This window comes from Paralichthys olivaceus, chromosome 16, assembly GCF_024713975.1.
Source record: "Paralichthys olivaceus isolate ysfri-2021 chromosome 16, ASM2471397v2, whole genome shotgun sequence".
Classification (NCBI taxonomy): Eukaryota; Metazoa; Chordata; class Actinopteri; order Pleuronectiformes; family Paralichthyidae; genus Paralichthys; species Paralichthys olivaceus.
This window is the reverse complement of record NC_091108.1, coordinates 3,708,018-3,728,189: the sequence shown is the minus strand read 5'-3', so window position 1 is coordinate 3,728,189 and position 20,172 is coordinate 3,708,018. Positions and strand designations below refer to the sequence as shown.

Genomic DNA, 20,172 nt, shown 5'->3' with positions numbered 1-20,172 from the left:
TTTTTTAAATCAGGTTTTTAATTCAGGCATAAATAGTGTAATTCCTGAATTAATGTTCTCCGGAACATTTCATTCCATCAACATCACAATCAATTAATCAATCAGTCAATCAGTTTATTTGGATTTTATTTTTTACATAAACAATATGACACAAAGTGCTTTGCAGACTAATAAAGAGGTGAAGAGGCTTTATTTTTATATATATTATAACCCCCCCATATCATGACTCTCATGAGTTTGAAATGAGGAAACACACAAAGAAGGATACAAATGTTGAAGATAAAATAATAACATACAAAAGAGATTAGAAAAAAGATTGAATAAGAGATGTGAAAAGGATAAAGATCAAATAACAAACTGCTGAAAGCTAAAACCCTGAGCAATTAATGAATCAATTAAATTATTAGATAAATTAGTATAAAATGAAGTACCTGAAAAACAATCTGTATAAATAGACACACAAATAGATAAAAAATTAATAGTTAAATAATTTCAACAAATTCCACAATCATGTTGAATTCATCGTTAAAAATCTGTGTTGAAATTAGACTAGTACCAGATTTTTAGGTTTTTTATTATTTAATACATGTTTTAATATATATAGATTTTGTTTTTATGTTAAACTTTGATAATTAGATTTTAAAAGGTTTGATTCACAGGTTAATATTTAGATTCGTGTGTTGCTTAATATTTCGCTCTTTTAATAGTTTCGTGTTTAGATTTTTTTTTTTAATTGTTTAGATTTCCTAGAATTGTTTCCTCGTTGAATTATAAATGCATATTATTAAATGATGTATATTTCTCAGGTTAATATTTAAATATGATTTTTAAAAAAAAATCTATTTGTTTATCGAGCAGCTGCTGGGGGGGGTCAGTTGATGACGCTACCGTAACTGTGGGTATATGACGCACAGGAGGAAGCCGCGCTCAGTGTTTCCGCTGCAGCAGAGACGTCGGTCACGTCAAAAAAAAAGAAAATGAAAATGTGGAGAGTCCAGACGAACTGAGGCCGGAGACTCTCCGTCGAACTACGAACGTCTCCTCCGAGCAGCTCGGTGTCTGGACGGGTGTTACTATCCGGAGCTCATACCAGAACACCGGAAAGTTTCGGGGACGTTTGGAGGTGAACTCGCCCGCCTGGTTTCGCGGTGGTTTGAGGAAGCAGCCGCTCGGCTAACCGCTGAACTAGCTCCCCGCTAGAGATGGGCACCAGAGCCAGCCGCCTCCAGGAAGACCCGGCTCCCTCTGCCTTCGGGAAAGATGGCACCAAGCGGGATTCCTACCGGAGACCCCGCCTCGCCAGACCCACCAGCCTCATGGTCGACTTCTCCGGAAGCTTCGAGGACACGGAGGCCAACCGGAGCCGATCGGAGGAGGGCAGCGACTCGGACCTGGGGCAGCACGGGGCGAGCGCCGACGGCAGCCCCGCCGACCACCACAGCATCCCGTCCTCCGGCGTCAGCCAGGCGTCACCTGCGGACGACAACAGCGAGGGGAAACCCGAGGAGGACGGGAACACAAGCCCGGAGGCTCCCGTCGACGCGGAGCATCAGCCCGGGGAGGAGACAGGCCGCACGCCCCACCGCACTTTTTCCGAGCGGCTGCCCGGGAATCGGCACTCTTCGAGCCGCAGCGTTGGCGCAAGATCCGCCCGGGTCCGGGGCACACACCAGCGGCCGGTGTCAGAGGCATGGATCGGCCTTTACCGTGTCAACAACCGACATGGCAGTGAGTTCACACAGTTCTACTCTCTATACATGACATTTTATTCACAACACTTCCCACAATGTCTGTCTGGGCTCCATCGGTACTTGTTGGGGTGGAAATGAAAGCAGATCACATCCAGGGACATGTTCGGCAGCAGCGGCTGTTCGGAAAGTCCTGGATGTGTCACATCTTGGCAACGGGAGCAAAAAGGAAATAACTCGTTGCGTCAGCGGCATTAAAATGTGTGACGACATCTGGGGTATGACTGATGATGCTTTAATCAGACAGATGATAAAATAGCAGCAGGAGATAGGAAAGAGTGACGTGGGTTCAGAGAAAAATGACCTTAAAGTTAAATAAAACACAGTGACCTGCAGCAAACATTGGTATTCCAGTCTAACTTGGTACCCCTCCATCCATCCAGTCTGAAATTAAAATGGATTACATGTGGAATTTACATTCCTGAAGAGATGATCTCTTTGCTCGTGCTTGCATGCTGCTAAAATCATCAAGAGGCCCCATTGTGTGAGGCAGAGCTGTGGCGTTAAAACCTGGAAGTGATGACATATCCAAGCTCTTTCATGTCTCAAAGCCGGTTGACAGTGTTTGTGCAGCCTGCAAGTTGAAAACACCAGCAGCTGACCGCTGGAGTGCATCAAAATGGGAACAAGAGTTTGCAGAGGAAGTGAAAGTAGGTGCTTGGTTTTGTGATTGTTGCTCTCGCACACAGAGACGTGACATTTATTTGAGCCCAAACACAGCCACGGTGCAGAGGGGGGCTTCCTGGGCCAGCCCTCCAGCAAGTGTAGGGAAATGGGTCACAACTTCACATGCGCGCTCGCTGCTGGCAGCAGCTCCTGGATGGAGGAGAATGTAGGGCAGCAAGGCACCGATTCTGACGGTTTGTCCCATTCACGTGTGGCCTCGGAGCGGAGTCGCTGTTTTGCACGCAGTCAAATAAAGCTTCAAACTCTTCTGGGTCAGTTCCACTCAAAGTAAAATCATTCACGTCCCTTACACGGCCTGGTTGTGCGTCAGTCTGCTCTTTGCTTTGTGTAATCTAAATGTCCAAACACAGCACTTGTGTTAAATGTGATGTGAGCATCATCCATCATTTATGCCTCGCTGTGTGACACAACGCTTTAAACTCAGCTCTCCTGTGTCTCTGCTTTGTGCAGATATCCGTTGTCCTTTCTGCTCGAAGCCTTTCCCCGGGGGTCGGATCGAGGATCACCTGTTGAGCTGCCTCACGTCTCCTCCCCTACCTTACAATAGTAAGTATCACACCACAGTAACACACCAGTTGCCGTGTGATTGATTTATGTATTTTTAAAAGCTGGAAACACTCATGGTTGCTTTGTGTGTTTGTGTTTACAGCGGATGTGCTAAGTAAAGACAGTGGAGAGTGCTCCATCTGTTTGGAGGATCTGGTACAGGGAGAGACCATCGCCAGGCTGGCTTGCCTCTGCGTCTACCATAAGAGGTAACAGCTCAGTTCACATTACCATAAACCAGTCAGACAGAAAAACACACAGTTCTTTAACATGTTCTTTTAGTCATGCAAAGAAGAACATGAACACGCGTTCTTTGCTCTGCACACGGTGGGCGAATGTTTTCAGCTCAGATGAGATTTCTTGATATGAGAAAGTGTGTTAACCAGGTTAAGGTAGAAAAACAAGAAAGTTGTTTTGCTCCGTTTCACGTATCGGAAAAGAGACCTGTTGTTCTTTTCTATGATAAAAATGTTCTCAAATGTTTTCATAATATCCACTAAGAAGGCTCCGTCATTGAGGTTCATTCTGTGAAACATTAGATAACGCAGATAAGTGTGGAAAACTGTTCACTTTATGTAGCAGATGAAAAGACAGTTTGCTTGTGTTTCTGTCCTTGTATCATATTTTCAAGTAAATGATGTGAATATTTTACAAACACAGATTTCACAACTGTGAACTTTTTTTGTTTGTTGCCGTTCTGTTCTTTCGCAACTGTGAGAACAGCCGCATCATTTATTAAGGGGAGTCTCAAAGAGTTTCCCAGCCTCAGCTTGGAAAAATAAATTACCATCGAGTTGTTAAAGGACCACAGGTGTTTATACATGTTTCAGCTCATTTATTATACATGCAAGTCATTCTCATTTTGAAAGCATGCTGTATACTGCGTTCAGCACTTTTGGGTTTTCCCAACTTCTGAACAACTTTTTCTTTTCCCGCAATTGTAGTTCAGTCCCTGCTGAGAAGCGCAGATTAATTAAAAAACCCATCAGTTCCACACAATAACAACTTTACTCTGACAGTGTCACGTTTAACTGTGATGGATAACCAGCAGAGAGACAGTGGAAGCTTAGGACAAATCAAATTGCCGCTTAAGTTGATTTTTGGGAAAACCAACCCTCCCAACACGTCAGTCTTTTCCTTTTCACCAGCTGCATGTTGTCAGGTCTTGTAGCACGGTTTTTAGGTTTGTCCTTTTAACATTCTGATCCATCCAGTTGAGCAACACGGATTTGGAGAAGCTCAGGAATTTCAGAGACAAAACAGTGACGGTTAAAAATAATTGCAAACTGTGATAGTCTCTGAAAATACCAAGACGGCAACACAGTCACAGTTTAGAAGCTGCAACTTGTGAATGACTAGTTTGTTTGATTTAAAATGTTGGCCAGCTATTTGTTAAACCAGTGGTTTCATTTCTACATGAGTATTTAAACCGTAAACATGTTCACAGCTCATTTTAATGATTAAGTTTAGTGTTACTTCATATTGTCAGTAAGTGGATCCATCCTGGTGGGAGGCGCCACAAGCTAAAATCTACCACTGAGGTTTTCACATATTAATTAACATGAATCAAAATAAATCATCATCTTTATCTCTGGTCTTTCTCCCTGCAGCTGCATTGATTCCTGGTCCAAAGTGAAGCCCTGCTGCCCCGAGCATCCCTTCGATTGACTCCCGGGTCACATGTTCCTGCACAGTGACCAACCCGACTCAGGTACGCACACGTCACACTGACCGAGAGACAACTGTGCTGTTGTAGACGAAGCGCAGTAGCACATGTGCCATGGTTGTGAATAAAAAGTTGCTGTAACATAAACTAGAATCTTGGAGTCAATCAGCATAAAAAAACATGGACGTTATCATCATTTCTTTTGACATAAGTCAAATTGTAAATATTTATTGCTCATATTACAGAATCCTTCATCTCATGATTTTTATACTGTTTCCTATTTTTATATTTATGCTTTACACAAACACGTCACAGCAGATCCTTCGCATGTGTAAACCTGCCTGGCAACAACAATGGCTCTTTGTATTTTTAGATGTCCCACTATGAGAAAAGATGAAAATAAAATGTCTGAACACAAAAATCTGTAGAACTTGAAGAACAATGAAAGAGTCTCAAACGTTCATTAAAGTAAGTGACGTACGTCCACTGCAAACGCATCATTCAGATGTGAGCTGCTGTGTCAAGTGGTACTGTATCCATAGCAACAGGTTTTATATTCCCTGAGGAAGGTGTACAGTGAACAACAAAGCGTTATGATCAGTTTATACTATTTCACGACTGAGCAACACACTAGAGTTACTAGAGCCGCAACTAACACTATGTTTCAGTACATTCTTTACAATATGCAGCACTTTGTCTAATCATCTCTCTCTTCCCTTTTCTTCCTTTACAGGAGACTACACTGAATCCTAATTAAATCCCAATAAAGATGTGTTATTGAATACTAAAAGCCCCCAGTCCCTCTCAGACACAAACCCATATTTGAGTGGAAAACAGAAGATCACAGCAGGAAGCTACAGTGCGTCACACACGATGCTCTCCATTCGGATCAGTCCATTTGAACTTGGTCTAGACCATTTCAAGCCAAACTCCAACAACAAAAAAGAAAAACAGCTGCACTGTCTAACCTGTGGACCCTTGTTGAAACAGAAGTGGAGGGGTTCCTTTTTTATTTCACGGACTCGGCTTGACTCTTACTTTAAAAAAAAAAACAAAAAAACATCAACTCCATGATATCCCACCAGAATGACGGAACGTGCCCCAGACAGATCTTGAACTTGGAGGAGGAACATGGAGAAAAACAAGCTTTTCTGACTGTGACTGGACGCTCCTGTGTATTTTTCTCCCTCCGAATGGGATCAGTCATTTTATCAAGTATTTTGCAAAAAGAGTATTGTTCCACGTCGTACATCCGATGAATGTTATCTTTCCTCGGCTCAACCCAAATGAACCAACCTCACACTGAAAGCGTGAACTGTTTAACCACATAAACATTGCTTTATTTTCAACCAGCTGGAGGTTGAGGGCTTGTTTTTGGTGAATGGGTGCTGCCGTTTACTTGGTCTTATCTGTTTTCTATTACCTGTAAACATTTCAGGGGAATTTTCGGGGGCTAAATGTTTTTCCTCTTTTTTATTTTTTATTTTTTCCTCAGTAGGTCAGTTTCTCGTAGGTGGTTGGTAAGCGCTGAGTTTAACGTGCTGCTACTTGGTGAGTGTTTGGAAGGTTGTGGGAGTTCCATAGGGTCATAGCAGCGCTGGTGTTGGCACCAATTTGAGCACTTTTGTCCCTCAAGGCTGTTTTTTTTTTTTTTTTTTTTTTTTATTTCCCCCACATAAGGTCTGGGTAGTGAGTGTGTGAATACGTCTGTGTGTTAAAATGATAACCAGGGACAGGAAATGTCCTGAGAATGTTTGTGTATTCAAGAGTGTGTGTGTGTGTGTGTGTGTGTGTTTACTGTAAACTGCCCAGAAGTCTGCTTGGTGAAGCGGGTTAACCCTTTTAAATTTTAAAGCTTTTCCTTTTTTCTATGAGTCACGCCGGCGAACATCCTGTTACATGTGGCATTGGTACGAACTGTGGGTGACTCTCGCGGTCCTGTTCTACTTCTGAAAGCGGTCTGGAGTGTTTTGTCTTCCCTCCTTGTTCTCTCGGGGCCGCAGTCCGGATTGTTTTTTGGACTGGACCCCAAGTGACAGTTTTGCCATCTGGCTCCATTAAAGCCAGATTGAGGGAGGGATGAAAGTGACGGGTTGAGGGATGTATTTTTGGGGCATGTTTACACCATGTGGCATCTGCCTCTCTCCCCGACACTGCAGGCTACGGACAGCTGATGGTTAATAATTACGTAACCCCCACCCCGCCTATTTTTTAAGTTTTTTAAATATGATATCATCACATTAGGATCATGATTACTGCTTAACGTGTTCGAGGGCTTTCCTTTGCCTTGTTTTGTGTGTGTTGATTGCCTTTGCCTGGTGACGGACTTCTTGTGCAAGCAGGTTTTTGTAGTGTTTTCGTGACCCGGCTGAGGCGGAGGCCCAACAATAAGGCTGCTCGACAGATGCAGGTCGAGCGCGGGCCGAGGGAAACTGGGAAAGAACAAAAATTGATTGCTGTGGCTGCCTGCTCAAAGGGCGAGTCTGCGCCATGTGTCCTGGTCTTTCCTGCAGCGAGCATTGATCAGTTTCGAGGTCAGCCCGGTGCACAGGCTTCCCACTGGCTGCTTTATTCGCCCAAGTTTGTTTTTCTTTCTTCTCTGATCCCTGGTGTTCTGCAGACTGAGGTGCTACGACTCGTCCCGCCACTCGGGGGCAGCCCCGTGCATGTTTGCTCTCTTTATTTTGTATCAGAGACTAGAAAAATGATGCCAAAAGTGTGTCTGTGCAATGAGGGCATTGTGTGAGCGAGTGCGGAGGATGAGGTGTATTGATCATTAGATGTTACATTTGTTGTGGTGATAAGTTATGATGTTGTATACTTTGGCTGGGAGGGGAGGGGGTGTTTGTGTGTGTGTGTGTGTGTTTTTGGGAGACGGGGGTGGGGGGTGGGTGGTGGTTTGGTTGTCGATTATATTGAAGAAAAAAATAACGGACAATCTGATACCCCACGTTACTCTCATTTACTTTCTTACCCCCTTGAAGCTGTGTGGTGCAATACCTCAATTTTTACCAATGCTAAACTAAACGCTCTGTGTGTAAACCAGCTCCTCGCCAATCAAGGATGGTGTTTTGTATAGATGTCGCTAAACTCCTCGGTTCTAAATCACAGGGCGCCGACCTCCCGCCCGGCCGCCCCATGTCCGCCCTGTGCTTTGAGACCAACGCTTTAGACGACGAGAATGTTTTTTCAAAGAGCCACCACAGCAGTATCTGCATCCCCTGAGATATGGACAATCTGCCTTTTACTCTGGTATTAAAAACAAATTGAATTTTATTTATTAAATTGTAAATATGTAATGCAATTCAAGAAAAATGGCTTGGTCTTTGTCTGTTCAATATACTGTTTCTAAGCTCCAATCTTTTGTATGTCTCAGAAATGGTTTTTATATGTATTTTTTACAATAAATATGTGTGAGAGATGTTTTGTGAACGTCTGTTCTGTGTCAGTGACGTGTTTGTGGTCGTACTTGTCGTTCAGACCCTGAAGCAACAAGAATCTTATTGCAATGGGGGAATTTAAATGACACAAATTACACTGTGCGGTATCGAGTTATCACACAAATGTTATTAAATTATTTTATTTCAGTTGTAACTTATTTAATTTAGTAGTTGACAAATGGCACTTAATCTTAAACTATCTTGGATCAGCCTCCTGATATGGATCCACACCAAATTTATGGCTTTTCTTTAATGTGTTTAAAGTTTTTGTTTAATCCAACTAACTAAACACCCATGAAATCATAATGATCCCTGACAGAAGTGAAGATTTGACTTTTTATTGTCCAGATAGTTGGATTGTGTTTGTGGATTCCTGTAAGTCCTCAGCCTCCAGTTTATCGTCCTCTGACCAGGTCTGCGGTAAAAGTGGAAATTTTTTGTTTCCAAACTCACAGGCTTTTTTTTTTTTTTTTTCTCACACAATCAGGAAGTGAAAAGTTGAACCACAAACTGATAATATAAATAACACACCAGTCCTTATTGCCTCCTTACACAACCTGACACAAGTGTGATCCAGCAGATAAGGTAAGATCATTCTCCTCATAGAACTAAAACACGTAATAACAAATATCCCACTTCTGTGAACCAACCTCACACTGAAAGCGTGAACTGTTTAACATTGCTTTATTTTCAACCAGCTGGAGGTTGAGGGCTTGTTTTTGGTGAATGGGTGCTGCTGTTTACTTGGTGTTATCTGTTTTCTATTACCTGTAAACATTTCAGGGGAATTTTCGGGGGCTAAAGTTTTTTTTAAAAACTTTATTTCCTTTCCTTCTGAAAGCGGTCTTGAGTGTTTCGTCTTCCCTCCTCGTTCTCTCTGGGCCGCAGTCCGGATTGTTTTTTTGGACTGGACCCCAAGTGACAGTTTTGCCAGTTTTTCCTCGTATAATTCAACACGACAGATTATTTTTTCAATCTTATCCAATTTTATCTGCTCATCCAGTTGCTGTAGTTATGAAGTTTTAAGATCTCTGACAGCGGATTAGAAACAACTGCGTAAAATTTAAAAAAAAGGCATTGTAACCTATTGAATTTAGCATTTTACTAACAAAACTTTTTATTTTATTTTAACTTTATATTTCAGGAGCTCACATTTAAGGCTCTTATTCCTTCTTGTATCTAATCAAACTGAATAATACATCAGACGTTTGCGTGTGTTTGTGATGTGGGTGAACTGAAAGTAACGATGGAATTTTTAAAACTCATATAAATTCAGGAGGTTGTGACTAATAAAATCTAGACAAGGAAACAAGTCTCTACCTCAGCAGGTCGACACAACATCTCTGAAATGTCCAAAAGCAAAATAAGATGTTTTAATTCAACATATTTTATAATCATGGTGCAGAGTGATGTTAGAAAACTTTGTGTTCATCCTACCTGGTTTATCTGCGGTAAAGACTTTAAAGTAAATGTTTTATTCTTTTTTATCCATACATTGCATTTGGCTTATTCAGCATTCTGCTAAATGACCGACACAATCCTCACACCCAAATTGACAACTTTTCAAAATAAAAGTAATTCTGCTCAGGTTAAAGCATTGCAACAACGAAACAAAAAATGTGCTTTTACTTTTGACAAATTGCCAAATAGAGATTAGACTTGGCTGAAGACACACTACCCCGCCCCCACTGACTGCGACAGAGCTCTTGTTTGTTAATTTTTTCATTAATACTGAAGGTATCACAAGTTCAAATCAAACCAAACTCAATAGTGCACTTCCTCAGGCGACTAACAACACACACGCCAAGTGCGAAGCCGATTAATTGAACCGACTGTGAGATTTGTGTTCCACATACAGATGTTTAAATAGTCGGTAGATGCACCTTGTATGTGATGTCATGTGAAAGTGTTTCACATGAACTGTTTGCTGAGAACAGAAGTGTCCCCACGAGTCCAGCTTTATTTCCTAATACTAACTCTGCTCGAGCAACAGGTCTGTTGTAAGTCTGGTTGAGCTTGAAAAATCTGAGCTGATGTAACCAACCATGAACTGATGGAGTTTCTGAATTTACAACAGTTCTCCATCTCGACAGTATGAACCACAGAATCTACCAACCTCACATTGTTTCATCAACACAGGCTGAAATTGACCAGATAATGAGACAGTTAAACAAGTGACAGTCAATTTATCAGCCACCACCAGGATAATCAATCATCAGGTGAGTTTTTAAATATTCTCAGGGACTTATCTGCTGTCCTTTGTATTATATCGTGAGAAAATTAAATCTTTTGGGGGTTTTTCATGTGAATTTGTTTGATTTTGTTGTTCTCAGATAATGTATAATTTCCTTGAGTCTTATTTTATTTAGAACTTGTTTTTTTATTTGCTTCTCCCCTTATTTTTCTACTCTTTCTTCTCTTCCGTGTTTATTGTAATGAACCAAAACAGCAAAGCAATCTCCTCGTGTGTGAAAACCTTGATTCTGAAATGACCGTCGTGTTTGGACCCCAGGTTCCTCCACAATGTCCGACTCATCAGACCCCATCGTGTCCAAAGAGACGCAGGACGCCCCCGTCTCTGAGATGTCTTCATCTCCACCTCCGTACTCCTACCAACAGCAGCCACCTCCGGCCTACTCCACAGTCCCAGCTATGTACTGTCCAACCAAAACTGAGACGGCCTGCACCGATCAGCCTGCTGCGTACGAGTCGTTTCGTGACATTTGCCCTGAAACCCAGTCGGACACGACTCCCCCCGTAGCCTCGAGTTCTTTTGACGACAAGACGGTGAGGAGAGGGTTTGTGAGAAAGGTGAGTTTTTAAGCTACTGATTAAAACTCCTCCTCATAGGTTGAAGGATTTAAATATAATTAACAGATGCTTTCAAGATAATATTTGCTGTAATAAATCATTCTTATTTCGACAGAACAGTAAAACGACCAATGCCAGACACTATGTTGGTTTCACTTCCATTAACTCTGGATGATTCTTATTCTGATAACTCATTACTCATTTTTCGATCAGTTTGCTTTTTAAATGCTGCAAACTTCACTCCTGCTGCAGCTGATGTTTTGATAAAGCTCCCCTTCATTCTTTTGTCTCGTCCCCGTGCAGGTGTTCTGCATCGTGACTCTGCAGCTGCTCTTCACCTTCAGTGTGGTGTGTGTGTTCACCTTCTCCAGCACGGTCCAAAAGGCCGTGCAGGACGACATATGGGTCTTCGTCAGCTCCATCATCATCTTCGCCGTGGTCACCGTCTCCCTCGCCCTCTGTAAATCCTTCCGTCGTCTTTACCCTTGGAACGTCGTGGGACTGGTGAGTCAGAAACACAATTTTATTCTGACGTTCTCGTCGTTATAAACATTTCATCCTCCTTTGTTGTCAGTTTTTCTATCGATCATTTTAAATCTAATTTAAAGTCCTACATTTCATTCTTGTTTTAACTTTGTCTCATGACTCATTGTCTCATGTTCATTATTATAACTTTTTAACTTTTATCTTATCTTCTGTGTCTCTTACTACACTTTCTTTTGCATTTATGTTTAATTCTACTTTCTATTTACACTTTTATCCATACTCCAACTCCTGCTGTTTTTAATGCGCACACAACAAATATCTAACGAGCAGTAATCCCCATATTTCATGTTTATAACTGAAACAATGAAAGTTTAAAAGGTAAAAATGATCTTGAATGTGAAACAAAGTCACATCCTGGAAAGAGAAGTGAAATATGTTGGGTGAGCTGCTGCCACAGATAAATGTTGCTGAATAAACATCTCTTTACTCGACAACCACGCAAGTAGTTTGGTCCTTATGTCATCTGCTAACATGGAGGAGGCAGGATTTATGACCTATGCTGCAGTCCTCCACTAGGCGGGGGGCTGTCATCTTTATTTCCAGACTACATAAACCTCTCTTGGCATGTGACACTACTTGTTCTAGTTCGGTTTCCATCTGAGTTCTCATTGAGCCGCTGAGGTTTTGTTGGGATGTTGAAGTAGAAGAGTCTCTTCCTGTTTGGTTGCTCTGCAGAGCTTCCGAGAACAAACCCACCAACAAAACTAAAAACATCTTGTTCCAACAGGTTGTGGTCACGCTGAGCTTTTCATACATGGTGGGAACCCTCGCCTCGTTGTACGAGACCACTGCCGTGGTCGTCACGATGGGAGTGACGCTGGCGGTTACTGTTGCAATCATCGCTTTCTCAGCACAGGTTAGTCAAGCTGGCTCAGCCGAGGAGCTGCTTCGAAATGTACCTGTGGTTGAAATTAAAATAAATGAAATTGTGTTTTATTTTCAGACCCGTTATGATTTCACCACTTGTTATGGTATGCTGCTGATGCTGTCTGTCAACCTGGTCATTTTTGGATTCTTCTCCATCTTCTATTACTCCGACATCGCTAATATCGCCTACGGATGTCTGGGAGCTCTGCTGTATTCAATGGTACGGGAAACACAAAAAATACAATATATGATTCTGATACAACTATCTAAAGGGATGATGCACAAACAAGACCCACGCAGGATGAACACATTCATAAAAAGTACTTTTGCTCTAGATTATTTATTTAGGAAGCAGTTCTGGGTTTGTAGGTTTCATACAGTCCCAACATCACTCAGGTAGCGGAGCCTGTAAACAGTCTGAGGTTTAAAGCTCAGAGCACAAAGCAATAACTGAAGGTAACTCAGAATGTGAGTTTTCCTTTAATGCAAAACTTACTTGCAACGTAATCAATTACTTCTTTTTCTGCAAGTACAGGATCTGAATACTTGTACCTCTGTGAGCCAGTGTGCTCAAACCAGGATCCTGAACCTGAAGCAGCAAAATTGAAATTCGGCCATTGTCGATTGTTTTCCTTCTGTGATGTGTTAAAATGTCTCTCACCCTGCGTCTCCTCCTCCTCCTCCTCCTGCCGGCCTCAGTTTCTCATAATCGACTGTCAGCTGATGATGGGGGCGATGAGCTACCGCCTGGATCCCGAAGAATACATCAACGCTGCTCTCAACATCTACCTCGACATAATCCTCATCTTCCTTTTCCTACTGGGGAGGAGGTGAAACTGAACAAGCCACAAACATGTACACACAAACATGTACACACACACATGTACACACACACACACACACACACACACACACACACACACACACTCCAAACAACATGAAAATGTATTTTATTTTTATTGTAATGATTAAAACGGAACCACATCCAGTTTGAATGATGATCTTTGTTTTTACAGATTCTTTTTGTATCATTTTTACATAAATAAAAAAAATTTGGGGACTGAATTCATCGTTTACACAAATTTTATAACATTAATAAGACACATTGGTAAAAACAATATTCAGTGACATGTAATTCAACTTCTAAGGATGTTCATAGATAGCGCTAAATATTATTATTATATTGGTGGTTCTATATTTTGACTTGTTGACTCACATCAGAAAACATGAAAAATGCCAGTTGTATATTCTCTTAGAACAAAGTGATGTGTTGGAATTGTTTTATGTGACAAACAGTTTTAATAAATTCAGTTTAACATCAGATATTAAAAAAAAAAAAAAAAAAACATTTGAGAAGCTTCAAACTCTCCCCACCCACAAAGAATGACTTTGTTTTCAGACATGAACTCTAGAAAATGTCCAAGGTTTTCCTCTCACCCCCTGAACCTTAAACGTCAAGACTCTCGGTGCTCGTCTTTCCAAGTTGATGTTTTCGTCTGCGTCTTCAACATCTTGTTTTTTTCCTTCATGTACATTCGCATTGTTTTAGTTTTTTACATGGAAAACGTCTGGAGTTCAGCACATGTCTGAAAGCAGCTCAAGTAACATACCATCCTGATACACGGTTTTCTTACAGCCTCACCACAGTGAAGAATAGTTGAACTGGATCCGCAGCAGGTATCTCATGCGGGTCTGAGCAGGGTTGTAGACGATGAACTCGTTGTAGAGGAGGGAGTAAGCGCCGTTTTTACCCACCCCCGTCTTTACTCCAGGCCCCATCGGCACTGTGACCCCGTCCCTGAGAGGGAGAGAGGTGGATATATTCTCACTCTGATGGTTGGATCACATCATCAACACTTTGAACGATCGTAAACTTCAGCATAACTTCTTTCAAAACACGTTTCTTAACAGATTTTCGATTTTTCAGTCATTTCTTTGAGCACAAACCTGAAGTTTTAACTTTAAAGTAATCGGTGCCTAAATTCTGGAAAATTTTAATAGTTTATTATTGAAGGTAACAACAACAACAACTTTTTATAGTACTGACTACTCCTGAAATAAAACTGACTAAAACGTGAGCTTGTGTCTCATAACAAACAAACATTATACAAATTATAAACGTTTCATCTTAAATCTTTTCTTTTTATTCACGTCTTTTATTTGTTAATGTAATTAACAAACCCCCCCTCGGATAAATGTAAAGATTTGTGTTGTGTAACACGGTTAAATCAATGTCCGGCCTGTATGAAATGAATGAGTGCTGTGAGACGGACTCACAGGGTGACTGAGTTTTTGGGGTCAGGTCCGGTCTGTCCCAGGCCCTTGGTGCTGTGTTTTCCAGCCGGCAGATTACTGGCCTCGTAGTCGGCATCAAGCAGCTCATGACAGTCTCCCAGCGCGACCTGCGGCCACGCACACACACACACACACAAAGCATGGACAGTGATGCAACACATCTGGACCGGGCTCATCATGTGATGGTAAAAAACCATGTTGGCTTTATTGGGAAACAAGTGATGAGGAGCAGATGTGAGACCTGGAAATAGAAAATCTGCTCTAAAAACAAGTTGTTAAGTTTGTTAAAAACAAGGCTGTACAAAAATAGAATGTACAATCTTTAAACAGACAAAACGACCACACAGAAAAAAACTACAAAATAAAAAGATTCCTGTTTCCAGACATTAAGCTGCTCCTGGTCTAAACATGTGACGGGATGGGTGAGGGTGGCATGTGTAATCAGATTACTACATTTAACACAAAACAGAAAACATTCAGTCAACTCACCTCACACAGCAGCAACAGCCCAACGTGATTCTGCTGACTGGCGAAGCAGTAGTTGGCGCTCTTTGACGACATGTCAGCAAAGTAGATACCTTTACCAAACTGTAGATGAGATAGACAAGGAAGTGAAATTACTACTGAGGTAAAAAATATCACTGTGACGATTCTTTACAGTTTATAGACGGTGAGGTTATGTGTTATATTCTAAATACAAAGTATTAACAGTTCTCAGCCATTATACTGTTGCCAGGGACATATGACTTGATTATGTTGATTGTATTTTACATTTTTTTCCCCAGAATTCATTTAATATTGTGTATTTATTGAATCTTTTTTAGACGTTTTTGAGCAGCAGACTTCATTTTTGAGACAAATATAAATTAAGAATCCAGTGCAGGTATTTCTATCCATCCATCCATCCTACCATGTATCCAGTGGCTGGAGCTTCAGGTGGAGCCACTCTGAGCCCTTGGCTGAGGATCCCGACCCAGTTAGACAGACGGGAACCGTGCCACAGCAGAGTCCTGGTAGACGAACGAGGATTTATTATTTTTAATTGCCACAACTTTCAGATTTTCAAGCAAATACAGAAGCTGCGTTTCTGCAAAACATCTGAGGCAAAAGAAGCCACTGCTGGTCTCTAACCCGTGTTACCTGTTGTGAAGCTGTGAGAGGAAGTTGTTGCTCTCTCCGTCTCTGTCCACTGAGAACATGTCAAGGACGGTCATGGTGTAGTCCTGATGGGTGGAGGCGTGAGTGGACTGCAGATATTTTTCTATAACCTTCAGAACAAAGAGTTGCTTGGTGCTTACAGGGATCTGAACTCACACTAATTCTGACTGTACCTGTAACTTGTATAATGACAATAAAAGTATTGAAGACAAGAAAGAGTTGTCTTCTACAACAGATTCCTCTTCTCACCTGATGGCTGAAATGCAACTAAATTGGTTTTAGGTACTTTGTTCTCAACACACAGACCTTGAACTCATCACTGCGGCAGTCCAGAGGCTGTAGTTTGCACTGGAGGGAGCTGTACTGTCTGTCCAGAGGATGTTCGTCACCGTTCTCGCTGGACTGGACCATTTTCACGGCTATCTGGATGTCACTTAGTGCCTGAAAAGAAAAACAGAAATAACTTGTTCTATATCATGGGCCAAAAGAAACTGGAGTCACTTTACAAACAGTGGGATTAACAAACAGGCGACTTGCTAACTGGCTATCTGTGTGTTTTTCCTTTGTCATGCGATGTTTGAAGTAGAAGACGAGCCCCGGGTAAAATCAGATATGACAATTAAGAGGCAATAAAATATACAGCAAAGGTTAATTTAAACATGTTAATAAAGAATTTTACAATATGCATTTATTTTATTTATTTATAATCCCTTCACCTCCAGCAGTGCAATCTTTTCCTTCAGCTCCTCCTTCGTGTCGATCATCGGGGGAGTTTTCAACCTGCAGAATAGCGTCTTTTAATGATCGAAGATGGAGACAAATGAGAAACGCTTTGAAAGCCTTTAAATCTCTCATCATTCCGCGCTCCTCACCCAAAGTCGTGAGGGATGCGGGTGTAGAACTGGTTGCAGGCCTCCAGCAGTTCACGTCTGTTGCCCTTCCTCTTCAAACACGCCTCGATTCTCTGCAGCGCAGTGTAGCCCGCACGGATCTGCTCCGAGGTCAGTTTGCCTGTGGGTGTGGAAAGAAAAAAGGAAACACTGAATTGGAAGAATGAAGCAAGGAAAGGTTTGAAAACCACAGGATCAAGAGCTGAATTTACTCATGTTGTCACAACTTCAGCATAGAAGTAGATAAAATGTGGGAATGGAATTAGTACGAATATGTTATTGTTCATCTCCGTCAGACTCACCGAGAGGAGCTTTCCGGGTGTCAAACTTCATCTCCAGCACACACTCCTCCATGGCTTTAAGGTCACAGATGAGCTCGAGGAGAGACTGGATCTTCACGTCCAGCATGGAGCTCTTCTTCTTCTTGGGTACAGTGCTCACTGTGGTCTCCTCCTGCTACAGACAAACACATCGATGTCCATAAAACAGACTCCATCTTCAATTCAGTGGAGATTCCTGTCAGACTCACTAATTACAAAGATATCGAGGAGATGCAGAAGAATCGGTTTCTTTAAAACAAACCTTTTCGTTTGTGCTGTAGTCCATGAACACCATGTCGTACTTTCCAGCCACTTTCTCAAAAGCGGCCCGGTGTTCCCACTCGTTCTTGGTCTTATCCAAGAACTTTTTCTTGAAGATATCTTTGGCTTTCAGCAGATCTCCAGCACAGGGTGTCAGGCTGCTTTGACCTACTTTGCCCACTGAAGATACGAGAGAGACAAACACCCAAACAATCGTCAATTAAAAGGTAGGATTGGCAGATTCAGCCAGAATGACACGATTGGTTGTGAGAACAGCACACGTGTTCATTTCCTGGGTCAATACAAACATTTACATTGATCAGTGCATAGTGAACTCACCTCGGCCCCATCTCATCCACACGCTGTAAAGCTTGGAGCTGTCGTCCTGCAGCAGCTGGATCAGGTAATATTTGTTGTTGTTAAACTGGAGATTTGTCTGGAAAACAAGACGTGAAGCGTAGTAAAGTAAATGTTGCAGTAGGACCATCAGTATCAGAAACCATGGTGAGTTTATTGTTTTAATCAATTGAACGTTTTGCTGCACAAGCTGAATGTAAGAAAAGTCCGTCCCAACATTTCAGGTTATCATTCTGAATCCATTCGGTTTTCAAACGCATTCAATCATTTTGAATATTTTACCTGATTTAACATCACGTCGTAAACATCATTTCCTTCACAGTAAACATGAGCCTGAAATAGAAAGTGAAGAATTTTTTATATTCAAGGGTCAATCTAACTATCGATCCATCTATCTATCGTTCTATAAACTTTATAATAATGATCAACTTTACCTTTCCGAGTTTGGCTTTGCATTCAGAGTCCACTGGAGCTTTGCCTTTCATGACCACCGTCCTCGTGACCTCTGCACAACATCCACAGATCAGAAACAAAACATTCGTGACATCAAGTCACATCTGATATTAAGTGAAGGTAATTAATACCACGAAACGTGTACTTAATGTTTAACTTATACAACAGAAAGTATATGAAATTTACAGGTATGTTACCTTCATTTTTCATTTCTTCTTTGGGTGTTTTTTCAGTTTTTGTCTGACTCTTGCTTTGCGCCTTCCTCCTCTTAGGTGCAGGTTTCTCCTCCTCCTCCTCCTCCTCTTCCTCCTCTTTAACTTGAACTGTCATCCCATTGAGAGCAGTAGAGTCACTGGCTTCATTAACACTCTCTGGATAAAGGGATGACAGAATTAAAACTTAAATCATATTCACAAATTTCTGCTTTTCAGTTATAGGAAAATAATTACATTTTATATTTTATAAGCATTTCATGATCATCTTATTATGGCGACTACAGCCACAATCATATAAGTTCCAAGTTGATTAAAACTGATGAAATAAAAGTTAAAAAAAACTTTTTTCCACAACACATACACACCTGATTTAACTGTTTGAGAGCGAATCTTCCTCTTGTATTTTGTCACCGGATTAATCTGCACCATCTTCTTCAGGTCGACTTCGTAGGCCGTCCCAGATCCCAGAGCGAGACTGACGGAGGCTTCCCCCGAAGAGACGGCGGAGTTCAACAAGGCGCAGGCTGCAGGCGAATACTGCTCCCATTGACCCTCGTCACCCTTCCACTGCCACACTGATCACAAAGAGACAAGTTTGCATTTGCTTTATTAAACTAAAGCAGTTGATTGATGGATAAAACCCTCCAGACCCTTTTATTGATTGATAAATCTGAAGGGTTGTAAAATAATGTTGCTATATAACATTGTTTTACTGTTTGTGAAATTCATGTAAAGTACTTTGCTTTGTTCTGTAAAGTTCTGTATAAATAATCGTATTACTATGATTATTATCATCAATAGGCATTTTACTGAAATACTGGACAATGGACCTGTTTGGGTCTGAAGTCATTACATAATTTAAACCAAGTGAGAAGCTTACATGAAAAATATCTCTTGGGTGGAAACTATAAAATGTTCACATCTGAAAATTAGACTAGTTTGACTTTATATTTATCTTCTCAAGACATATTATATATATATATATCTTATATCACATGATGTGTATAACTTGTTTTATTAATTTTTATCTTTATCATTATTTCTTTACTCTGTGTGAAGTTATTATTATTTTTTATTTTTTTAAATGGGGAAGAAGACAATAACATGTGTGTGGTTTACTATGGTGGTATATTAAAAACTTAATAGGCTTTTATTTACTTCTATAAACTCTCAACCTTTTACTTCTTATCTTCTCCTCTAGTGATTCATTTTGCAGATTTGCCTCTAAATCTCTGAACCTGAATGTTTGTAAGTCATCTTAATTCATTTTAAAGTTTAATTTGTATTCAAATTGTTTGGAAGTTGCTGAAACAATAAAGATCGACTGATGCATTGAAAAGTAAAAGGAGCAGATGTGGTAACTAACATAAAATAGATCAACAGAGTCAATCATGAGATAGATTTGATGTTTGCGGTGATAAACTTGTAAACAGTAGCACGTGTTAGCATGTGTTGCTAGTCAGCGAGTAACACATCTGGATAACATCAGTCTGAGGAGAAAGTGGGTCGTCCACTAGCAGCCTCGTTAACAGAGCTACACAGGGTCGATTCCCGGGCTCTGTGCGGACACGTCCCGGGTCCGGACAGAGCTGAAGGAGCTGAACTCCTCCGTCAACAACAAACCTGTGTCTGTCCGGACTTCTCCGCCTTCCTCCGCGGCCTGACTCTGACTCCTCGACGCCCTGGTTCTCCTCATGGCGGCTGGGGGACAGGAGCTGGAGGACAGGAGCTGGAGGACAGAAGCTGGGGACAGGAGCAGGAGCTGGAGGACAGACCACAGTCTATGGGACAGACACAAAGGAGCTGAGGGGAGAAGACAGGGGGGACTTCAAACTTTACCCGCCGCCGCTTCCCGGTCTGCGCCGCTGAAGATCGTGTAGCGCGCCGATGTATCACTCCGCGGTTAAACAGA

General features: G+C 41.5%; 3 protein-coding genes across 13 annotated transcripts; 2 read left to right on the top strand and 1 right to left on the bottom strand.

The window, feature by feature from the left end:
- Positions 1-118: 118 nt before the first annotated feature.
- On the top strand, positions 119-8,068 carry LOC109642432 (E3 ubiquitin-protein ligase znrf2). Its single transcript, XM_020107223.2, has 5 exons — positions 119-1,728; positions 2,886-2,981; positions 3,085-3,190; positions 4,592-4,692; positions 5,381-8,068. Exons 1-4 carry the CDS (start codon positions 1,203-1,205, stop codon positions 4,647-4,649), a joined length of 786 nt encoding a protein of 261 aa, XP_019962782.1. The 5' UTR covers positions 119-1,202; the 3' UTR covers positions 4,650-4,692; positions 5,381-8,068.
- A 475-nt stretch (positions 8,069-8,543) lies between these two features.
- On the top strand, positions 8,544-13,376 carry LOC109642426 (protein lifeguard 1). 10 transcript variants are annotated; one of them, XM_069511657.1, is made up of 8 exons: positions 8,592-8,672; positions 10,165-10,306; positions 10,600-10,898; positions 11,202-11,402; positions 12,172-12,300; positions 12,388-12,531; positions 13,011-13,193; positions 13,228-13,376. In XM_069511657.1, the coding sequence occupies exons 3-7, from the start codon at positions 10,611-10,613 to the stop codon at positions 13,143-13,145; spliced, it is 897 nt and encodes a 298-aa protein (XP_069367758.1). In that variant the 5' UTR covers positions 8,592-8,672; positions 10,165-10,306; positions 10,600-10,610; the 3' UTR covers positions 13,146-13,193; positions 13,228-13,376. The 10 variants fall into 10 exon arrangements, with proteins under 10 accessions (XP_069367763.1, XP_019962776.2, XP_069367758.1 ...); XM_020107214.2 differs by having other exon boundaries at positions 13,011-13,376; XM_069511658.1 differs by having other exon boundaries at positions 10,537-10,898; positions 13,011-13,376.
- A 501-nt stretch (positions 13,377-13,877) lies between these two features.
- parp2 (poly (ADP-ribose) polymerase 2) lies at positions 13,878-20,156 on the bottom strand. 2 transcript variants are annotated; one of them, XM_020107218.2, is made up of 16 exons: positions 19,884-20,156; positions 18,626-18,835; positions 18,243-18,416; positions 18,027-18,097; positions 17,875-17,925; positions 17,575-17,671; positions 17,237-17,415; positions 16,957-17,110; positions 16,637-16,775; positions 16,481-16,544; positions 16,071-16,205; positions 15,747-15,874; positions 15,517-15,616; positions 15,096-15,194; positions 14,589-14,713; positions 13,878-14,109 (listed from the first exon to the last, which is right to left on the bottom strand). In XM_020107218.2, the coding sequence occupies exons 1-16, from the start codon at positions 19,954-19,956 to the stop codon at positions 13,950-13,952; spliced, it is 1,959 nt and encodes a 652-aa protein (XP_019962777.1). In that variant the 5' UTR covers positions 19,957-20,156; the 3' UTR covers positions 13,878-13,949. The 2 variants fall into 2 exon arrangements, with proteins under 2 accessions (XP_019962777.1, XP_019962778.1); XM_020107219.2 differs by having other exon boundaries at positions 16,957-17,107.
- Positions 20,157-20,172: the final 16 nt, after the last annotated feature.

What these genes read in the sequence shown, in the direction of transcription:
- LOC109642426 (XM_069511662.1), top strand. Translation starts at nt 10,611, where the DNA reads ATGTCCGACTCATCAGACCCCATCGTGTCCAAAGAGACGCAGGACGCC. An exon ending in GGAGAGGGTTTGTGAGAAAG is followed by an intron (nt 10,899 to 11,201) that starts GTGAGTTTTTAA and finishes GTCCCCGTGCAG; the next exon opens with GTGTTCTGCATCGTGACTCT. An exon ending in CTTGGAACGTCGTGGGACTG is followed by an intron (nt 11,403 to 12,171) that starts GTGAGTCAGAAA and finishes TTGTTCCAACAG; the next exon opens with GTTGTGGTCACGCTGAGCTT.
- parp2 (XM_020107218.2), bottom strand. Translation starts at nt 19,956, where the DNA reads ATGAGGAGAACCAGGGCGTCGAGGAGTCAGAGTCAGGCCGCGGAGGAA. An exon ending in GTGGATGAGATGGGGCCGAG is followed by an intron (nt 17,416 to 17,574) that starts GTGAGTTCACTA and finishes TCGTATCTTCAG; the next exon opens with TGGGCAAAGTAGGTCAAAGC. An exon ending in AAAAGATTGCACTGCTGGAG is followed by an intron (nt 16,206 to 16,480) that starts GTGAAGGGATTA and finishes TTTTCTTTTCAG; the next exon opens with GCACTAAGTGACATCCAGAT.
- LOC109642432 (XM_020107223.2), top strand. Translation starts at nt 1,203, where the DNA reads ATGGGCACCAGAGCCAGCCGCCTCCAGGAAGACCCGGCTCCCTCTGCC. An exon ending in TCCTCCCCTACCTTACAATA is followed by an intron (nt 2,982 to 3,084) that starts GTAAGTATCACA and finishes TTGTGTTTACAG; the next exon opens with CGGATGTGCTAAGTAAAGAC. An exon ending in CTCTGCGTCTACCATAAGAG is followed by an intron (nt 3,191 to 4,591) that starts GTAACAGCTCAG and finishes TTCTCCCTGCAG; the next exon opens with CTGCATTGATTCCTGGTCCA.